Source organism: Macrobrachium rosenbergii, chromosome 12, assembly GCF_040412425.1.
Source record: "Macrobrachium rosenbergii isolate ZJJX-2024 chromosome 12, ASM4041242v1, whole genome shotgun sequence".
Taxonomy (NCBI): Eukaryota; Metazoa; Arthropoda; class Malacostraca; order Decapoda; family Palaemonidae; genus Macrobrachium; species Macrobrachium rosenbergii.
In genome coordinates, this window is record NC_089752.1 from 65973614 (window position 1) to 65982819 (window position 9206).

Here is a 9206-nt window from a genome sequence, read left to right on the forward strand (position 1 = left end):
AAAGCTTAATACTCCCTTGTCTAAGAATGCGATGTCTTTTTTTTGTCAAGCTTTTAATTGGACTAGCACATGAAAAACTGGATCCAGATCTGTTACCTTTATTAAAAGTAAATATTCATAGCATATGAGTTGTTGCTTCATCATTTAGGTTTTTGAAGAATTTGTCACTTGGGGACATGATTAATGGGTTCAGTTGAAGTACAATTCAGGTTTTGCTGCTGTTTGTCATAAAGATATAGAAATCACGTTTGAAAACTGTAAATCCCTAAGTCTGCTAGGAGTAGCTGGCAAAGTCTTTTCCTGAACCGAAAAAAAGAGCATTCATGTAGGCTGTCTTTATTTTTAATCCCGAGTGTTTGTTTTCTGGGGAGCATGAAGGTACATTAATTGTATAGGAGCATACCTTTTTATTCTTAGGTATTGCTTTAGGACCCAGCCACAGGGTTCCCATTTCGCTGCTTCCATACATTCTGGCTGAAAATGAAGCAGTTTTCTCCACAAGGCTGCTCTTACTGCACACACATAAGAGTCTTGCACCCTGAACAGAATCCACCTTCTGGCACAGGTATTATCCAGGAATAATTCAAGGTCAGTTAAGAATGTTTTGGATTTCATACAAGAAGCTCTTAGCTTGCTTGGCTGAGCAGATTTTATCTAGCTGCACTACCAACCATCCTTTTCTCAATGTGGGAATCTGCTATCCAAATAATAAATTTTGTTATATTTATGATTTGGATACCTACCTACTGTTAAAGTACACCCCACCCAGCCTCCCCACAGCTTAGTGGGCTGTCAGGGAAAATTATGGCGAGCTTAAATGTTCGAAACACCTTGTGGAGAACAGGTGTACTAGACAGTCATCTGGGGTCAGCCATTCAGACTTCTTTTGTTTGAATGCTGACTCACCTATGATAAGTGAGGAGATATAAGCTATCTCAAGCAGCTGGTAAATATACAAATAACAAATTTTGTGATGAAAATTTTTATTATGTAAATTGATGTTTTTAGGCACGACAATCAGGAGCAGTTTAATCAAGCCAAAGATCTGGTTGTAAATTTGGCACAAACTGTCATTGGTGAGATTCAACAACAGCAGCAGCAGCAGCAACAGCCTCCAGCTCCACTTTTCACTCATCCACCTCCACAACAGCCAGATGTGACGTTGGGTAGGCTTTTCAATCATTCTTTTGTTAAATATGAACATCTTTTTTCTTGTTACTCCATATGTTGTTGAAATGCACACAACTAACTTGAGTCTTTTTTATCTAAGGTTTTCATATTTTAGCAGTCCTTTTTTGCATTTAGTCATGATTTTTGCATATTAATTCCTTAATAATCAAATTCAGTTTTGTTATTCATTACATACTGTATATTTAATATTGTAGTTATATAAACTCCTACCCCTCTTTGTTATTTTTTTTTTCTTTTTTTTTGTGGATGCTTGATATGCAAGTTCTAGGCCTTTTGGCATTTGTCAAAATAATGTATGTTCATTTTAAATAAAGATACTACATTAGTAGAAGTGATAGGTCATTCATGTCTCCATACTTATTTAAGTAAGTTGAAATCACGGAGTTGGCTATGTATCAGATATGCTGGCAGTTTGGCATTGTGATAAATATACTGAAAGATGTGTTGTCCAGAGACTGGAAAATACTTTATTTCTCAGGGATTGGGGTCATGGGGTACACATGATTGATCTTGACTTTAGTGTTGGTTTTGACAATCTACATTTTGAGGCCTCTGTTTTCAAAATGACACATGGAAGTTGTTGGACCGTTATGTACTATTATAATTAAATTGTGAAGTAATTAATAGCAAAAGTATTTGTTATTGGCACTGTAATGACTCCAGGAATGTAATTTGGTGTTCCTCAGGGTATTGTTCTTGGCCCATTACTTTTTATGTTTTATGTGTACAGTATATTGGTTTAGCTTCGAAAACAAGCATATTGCTCATGCAGATGATGCTACACTCTTTGCATTGATCCAATCTTCTGAATGTAGACATGTGGTTGCTCAGTCTTATGTCATGTCTAACCCTATAAAGAGAAGACAATTTAAACCCTGAAAATGAAAATTTGGAATGTGAATATTTTGTCCTTTAATTTGGTAAGATTACGTGTAATTCTGATATTGAGAGGCCCATTTAATGTTGAATTTTGCAGTTTTATACAAGGCTCTTATTTTTGGAAAGTAGCTATTGAATATGATATCTCAAGAATAGGAGCTTCATTGTGAAAAGGATAAATATCAGTTGTTTCATGTACAAATAAACATCTATAGTAAATATTAATTGTACACTGGCACCTCAACTTAATGGACCTCAGCTTAGCAGTTTTGTTACTGAAAGGACTTGTCACTGTGAGTGGTGGTGAAAATATTTACTTTTAAGCCCTTGGTTTTGCGAATAAAACGTGTGATTTTCTTTTCTCTTGTAATAAAAGTTCTGAAAGAGTGTACAGTATAGTTACATAATGTAATGTGCCTACTGGACATTGTTAAATTGATGCTTATAAAGAAATAAAAAAAAAAAATAGGTCTGAATCAGTTTGTTTAGTTGGCTACCAGTTGCTAAGAAATTCTAGATGTTTGGTTAAATACAGTGTAATTCCGTGCGTATATATACTTTACTCATATTTCAGAACAATCACACTTCTGCAAATCATTGTTGCTCTAAAATTGTAACAGTATCCATTTGCAAAAATCAAATAATACAGGTTTTCAAAAATAATGCCGTATATTTCCGCGTATAAGACGACCTTTAAATTCTAAAATTCATCCCTAAAAATTGGGGGTCATCTTATACTACCATTCTAAAAATCAAACCTTGAATTCCAAGTGATGTTTATCAGTAGACTAGCCTTGGCCTCCTTGTGATAGCCACCGACATACATGAAAAGATTCACATTATGAAATAGCCTATTCGAGGAATAATTCCATATCAATGATATCAGCTTTTATCTATGCGAGCCCAGCTGAGAAAATTTAAACATCGAGTTACAGTTGCGCTCATAGCAACCTCTATCTTTCGGTAACCTTTCAGAATTTTAATGGTAGTGTAAATTACAGTAGTGATAACATTTAGGGTAACATAATATTGATATCTCCAATATGTGATAATGGAAACTGTTTAGAACTATTCAGTCATACGAACGATAATTATGTATGATAATTATCGTACATTATTACATTTTTAGGGTTTGTTATTGATTGACGATGAAACGCAAACAAAACAATGGTTTCCCTTTCAGGCAACGTTTGTAGGAAAAACGTGACATAGAATTGGCTCTGTTATTTCATTTATTTTGAATTTCTAAGGGTATAGTAAGTAAATAGTATTTGCAATATCATCTTTACATAACAATATTTCGTAAGTTACCTGGTGTTTCAAAAGCTAGCCTCTACACAGATGGTTTTGTAATTTAGTAGTCATCTTATACTATAGATATGAGAGAAATTCATAAAAATTTGCCATAATTTTTTACCCTGTCTTATGCAAAGGTCATCTTATACATGGAAATATACAGTAATAATTTTGATAAGATTCTTGATTTAATTTATTCATTTATATATTGTATCATTGTCATCTTATCATATAAAAATATAAAAATTGCAATCATGCGCCATTTGCATTCTGGTAATGTTTACATTCTCAGAATCAGCTGACTGGGTTTTCCAACATCTACTGTTCGCTGCTAAATGAAGCATATTTCAGAGATACATGTTTTTCGTAAATTAATAAAGCTTTGTTTAAAAATGCAGATTATCTATACAAACAAATTTTAAATGAAGTAAAACTGTGATTTGTAAGCTTTGGTCAATGTTTTTGCCTGTCCAAAAAGTTTAGTAGCCTGCACTTTATTCTTTTCTTCAGCTACATTTACAACCTGCAGCTTTAACGATATACTTTCTTGAGATCTTTTTCTTCGTTGGATGAAGAGTGAATGAAAATTTATTTCATTTTTACTTATGGAAGTCACCATTGATAATTACCAACTGTTCAAAAAGTTGACAACTGTAAAGCAACTGTAAATAAAAGTGCATTAGTTACAGTAGCTTACATCGGCAAACAGCTATATCTTGCTTCAGTTGTTTATGTCAGTTCTTGCTGTTGTCTATGCTCGTGTTTTGCAGAGTGGTGGTCTTTGAAATAGTAAATGGTCATTAATTATGAGAAATAGTAATGAATTATTAGAAAAGGCAATAAGTTTGGTAAGCCTGTTTGACTATATGACGATTTGCATTTAGCCAGTGTGTGTATGTATATATGTAGGCACACACAAAACATTGTGATCAACTACTGTCTGAGAGAGAGAGAGGGCAACAAGCACATGCACAGATAGTGTGTTGTTTACCTTAAAGCCATGCATAAGTGCATTAACAACCACATACACAGACTGAAAAATATATGTATTTCACACTACATTACTGTATTACGTACAGTTCTGTACAGCTTTAAACAAATGTTAATAAAGATACTGTAGGAGAGAGAGAGAGAGAGAGAGAGAGAGAGAGAGAGAGCACAGTAAGTGCATAGTCTTTAGGAACATGTGAACACAAAGATGTTCATGGTTTTTTATGTATCGCATGATTTTTGGTTATTTTACGTCTTGTAAGCATACCCAATAAGTAGAACTATAGCAGTCAGCTATGTTTTTGCTTTTACACTGTCCAGTACTGTACTGTATTGTATGTAGTTTTAGAAGCACTTCATTTAGCAGATATATAGCTGAAGTTGAATAAGTGAATAAATATTTTAGACTGAATTAAAATATCAAAATACAGTCAAGTTAATTTATAGCAAATTCCAGGGGTCTGTCATCTGCAATTCATTATAGGCATCATTCATTATAAAAGGAGATACCTGAAATGGTTGGATTACCTCCCTTGTTTTGTTACAGAATGAAATCCAGACGATAAAGTGCATCAAGATTTCTAAGACATTTCAATGAAAGTCATTGTTAGTCTAAGAACTGGATATGTATTTTAATGTTTAAAACAAAATTAATAGTTTTCTCTTTATTTAAAACCTTTAAATGAGAAATTGACACAGCATATTAATATAAAACATTTTTATTATGCATTACATAAAAAACAAGCATTAAGCAGTTAAAAAAACAGTTTTCACTGTAAAAAGTCAGTTGCTAACTTCTGTACTGAGGAGGAAATGATGCATTTCTGAAAAAATAGCCAACAAAGTAGTAACAGTTCGCTGGGATAACAGTTGTTTTGATGTTTAACAATAAAATTATCACTTCATTAGAACAGGTATCTATTATTACTAATAAAACTGTAACAGGGACGTACAACATATTTCGTTATATGCCTGATTTTGTAATAAATAATTCGTTAAGTACCTACAATATTAAGTTCATTTATTTGAATTGAGACCGGGAAATCACTTTCATTCGTTACAATCCTGAATTCATTGCAAGCATGTATGTTATGAATGAGCTTTACTGTACCAGTAAGGGTAGGCTATTAAATATATTATATGGAATCGCTACTCACTAGAAACTAAGCTAGTTGCTCCAGGATGCAGTATTGGGTTGGCTATTTACCAATCTTTTTACATAGTGGGTTTAATTACTCCCGGGAGGGGCAGACCCCCAAACTTTGCATTAAGTTGAGGTGTCACTGTATTAACAAGAACATATGGTTTTATCAGTGATGGGAAAACATGTTTGCCACATATTGGACATTATCATTTGTACTGGAGGTCTTCGCTACCTATGCTTATAATTTGAATATATGCCTCTTCTTAATAATGTGATGTTGAATTGAAATTTCAGGTGCAGGTGGTGCAGTTGGTCAACCTCATTTAGCTTCTGTGCCAGTAGCTGCTCATCAGCTGTCAGCTCCACAAGCCCCACCACCCCAGATTTTACATTCCCAGATGGTACCCCCACAAGTACCAGCACATTCTCAGATTGTACCACCACATGTAGGACCCCCACAGATGGCTCCAACACCTGTTCCCATGCAGGGACAGCTTGGAGGTCATGCTATACTGGCCCCACACCTTCAGGCTAGTGGCAGTAATGTATCGCAGGAGGTTTTGCCTCAGCAAGAGGTAATTCAGGGAGCTGTGGTGACATTGTCTCAGCAAGTTGTGCATTTAACTGCACCCCCAGTGGTATCCACTGCAGCAGCAGTGCCAAACCAACAGTTAGTTCACACTTCATCTGGCACTCAACTCGTTACTCTTCCACCAGGTACTCAGATAATCAATACTTCCGATGGTCCTCGACTTGTTGCAATTGCTACTGGCACACAGGTGACAGCACCTGTAGCACCTGTGCCTGTCAGTCATCAGTCACATACTGTCCCGTTACATGACCCACAGGCAGGACCGAGTTCCATCATCCATCAACAGCCTCCTCCTCAAACCATACCAGTATCTGTTACTCCAAATCATTTGACCATCAATCAGCCTCCTGTTGTTAGTGATGGTACTGCTCAGTCTTCAGGGATAGCAAGGCAATTAGGGGTTAGTAATTCATTTTCTACTGTGATGTCAAATACTGTTAGTACTACCAGCCCTCATACCAATGTTGGTATTCATGGGAATCCAGAAGTAACTGCCACTTACCCACCTTCAGTGTCAGTAACCCTGCCTCCACCCAGTACAAGCATGGCAATAGGAGTCCCTCCCCCAGTTACAGGTTTAGCCTTAGCACCAGGTGGCACCCCTACTCCTGCTAACGTCTGCTTTGTGTTGACATCTGGTGCAAACACACTAACAACAACCTCTGGAGTTGGGTTGCTTGTAAACCAGGATCCAAGTATTCCCTCCGCAGGCCACATGAATGTGAGCCAACCATTGGTAGTGGCAGGGGTATTACCTCCAACACAGCAACATCACCAACAGCAGCAGGTAGCGCAAGCAGCAACAGCACCCTCTTATCTTGGTGCAGCCCCAAGTCAGCAACTTAATCCATCTGGATATCCATCCCAGTCTGTTTTAGAACAACCTGCAAGTACTGGCTACCCACCCCCTGACCAACCTGTACAAGCATACAATCCTTCAAATCCTTCAAGCGCAACTAGTCAGCCTTACACCCAGCTTCAGTCACAACAGCCTCCAAGAGTTGTCAGTGTAGGATATGTGCCAGTAAACCCTGCCAATACCATAGATGGTCCACCTCCAACAAAAATGGAATATCCTGGAGGAGCACCTGGCTCACTCGCAGGTCATCTTCCTACAACTTCTTTGCAGCCCCAGCAGGTAAGCTCACATATTTTTCTTTCAGTTTGTGCTAGATGTTTAGTGTGCTTTTAGACTATTTCCCTATCTTGATAGTATTTGTTCAAGGTGTATGATCCTTTTGTGAATGTATTTTTGCATTAGTTCAAGCCATACAGTAAACCTTTGTTAAAGAGTGATGGCTCTTAGTTTATCTGTGTGTGTCCCTTCATAGAGATTGTTCATTTCATCTTATTTGTGCTGCCTTGCTCACTTTAACTTTATTTTTGGTAGCTAGTTCTCGGTTGGCTTTAGGTAGATTTCTTTTTATTTCTTTGTCATTCTTTCATGTGTGGTAAAATTGGTACTTAATTTCAGGACTACCATTTCTGGTTCCACCACTTTAAAATAAATGACAGTGTAGTATTTCAAGTATTCCTTTTTTTCTTGCTATTACATGTAGTGAGTTAATCCCTTTGTATGAGGATGATAATGTTGCTGTAATAGAAAGGAAGTACCAGGGAAAAATTAAGTTTCAAAGTGTCAGGGAAAAAAGAAAGATGTAAAAAAATGTTAACAATATTTATAAAAAAATAATACATACCAAGTGAGTTTGCCATTCTGGAATTTAGAAAAATAAATATACATTAATACTTTGGCCAAGAATTTGAACAATAAATTTGTGTGCACAATAAATTTACAATCATCTACAGAGGATGAAACCTCTCCCTTATCCCTCAGCCCATTAAGAATTTTGTGCACATTCCTTTTAGGGACCAAAAAATGATCATCTGGCTTCTGGTTCCCCTTACTACACTCCTAGTAATCAGTCGGATCAAAGACCTGTTGCTTTAGAACAGCAGTGGCAGCAGTTCCAGCAGCAGGTGAAAGTTGAGGGTGGACAGCAACAGTATGACCCATATTCTGCAGCAGATGATACAGAACTTCATAGTGATTCAAGTAGACAACAGCAGGTAAGCTTGCTAAAGCTTTGCTTTGTTTGCATTCAGTTCTTGTTGTTTTCATGGTCCAGTTCCTATGAGTGCTTTTTGTTTTTTCTTAGGACGTGAGTAAATATGTTTTTTTGGAATGCATTGAAAGATTGGTGTAATTCAGCATTAAGAAAGTTCTTTCTGAAAATGTTGCATTTACTTCTTGCCTCTTGGGATTATATGTATCATTTATCAGAAATTTGTATATGCACCCTTTAACATCAAAAGCAACATGCACTAGAACATGTAAGACATGAAGGTCTGCATTATCCTGGTGAAGGATTTGTTGCAACATAAATTATGTAGTTAAACAAATCAGTGTTCTTCATCCAGTAATGGCCTTGTCCACATTTGATCTACATGTCCACTGTTGATCTACATTATAGTCAGCATTTGTGATTATTAAAAGCATTCCACCCCAGAAATCTGTCATTTTGAGTAACTGGAAGTGCTTCAGAAACTCTTCAAAATTATTGATCAAATCCCCTTGTCCAATTGATCATGTTTTCTTTCCACAAACATAATGAAAAACCCTCATGACCCAGTCCATGAATGCAGAACATCATCTACAATCAAACAAATCTTAATTGATTTTCCTATTATCAACCAACAATTTGCATCAAGTATTGGAAACAAATGCTCAAGAGAAATTTTGTCTTGTGGAGTAAAATCAAGTTATCATAGTTTTATTTACAAAATTCACAGTACAAACAAGTTGTTAACTTCAATTTCTGTAGACAATGCTCTACTGGATAAACCTATCTAACCAGTTACTAAGCTTCCTAAATACCCAATCATTCAACAAACTTTTCTAGTGTATTCTTTTTATTTCGGCTCTCTCTGGAAATTTCAGTAAATAAATACTGTGAACCGCTTTATGAGGTCCCAGCACACAAGTGTTGCAAAAAAAAAAAAAAAGCTGCATAGCAACACTTCTGCAAGTACTCAAAATGTCCTATCAGGAAAAGATTCCATATGTGGCTACCACCATTTTTGATGCACCCAGCATTGGTATTACAGCTGGAA

At 36.2% G+C, this 9206-nt stretch overlaps 1 protein-coding gene across 4 annotated transcripts in view; it reads left to right on the plus strand.

Annotated features, from left to right (window-relative positions):
• Positions 1 to 9206, plus strand: part of LOC136843709 (uncharacterized) — a 323506-nt gene that overhangs the window by 175471 nt on the left and 138829 nt on the right. For all 4 annotated transcript variants that reach the window (XM_067112299.1, XM_067112297.1, XM_067112300.1 and 1 more), the window contains exons 7-9: positions 1009 to 1166; positions 5795 to 7230; positions 7962 to 8162. In XM_067112299.1, coding sequence (XP_066968400.1) covers positions 1009 to 1166; positions 5795 to 7230; positions 7962 to 8162 — 1795 coding nt within the window. The remainder of the gene's footprint in view (positions 1 to 1008; positions 1167 to 5794; positions 7231 to 7961; positions 8163 to 9206) is intronic.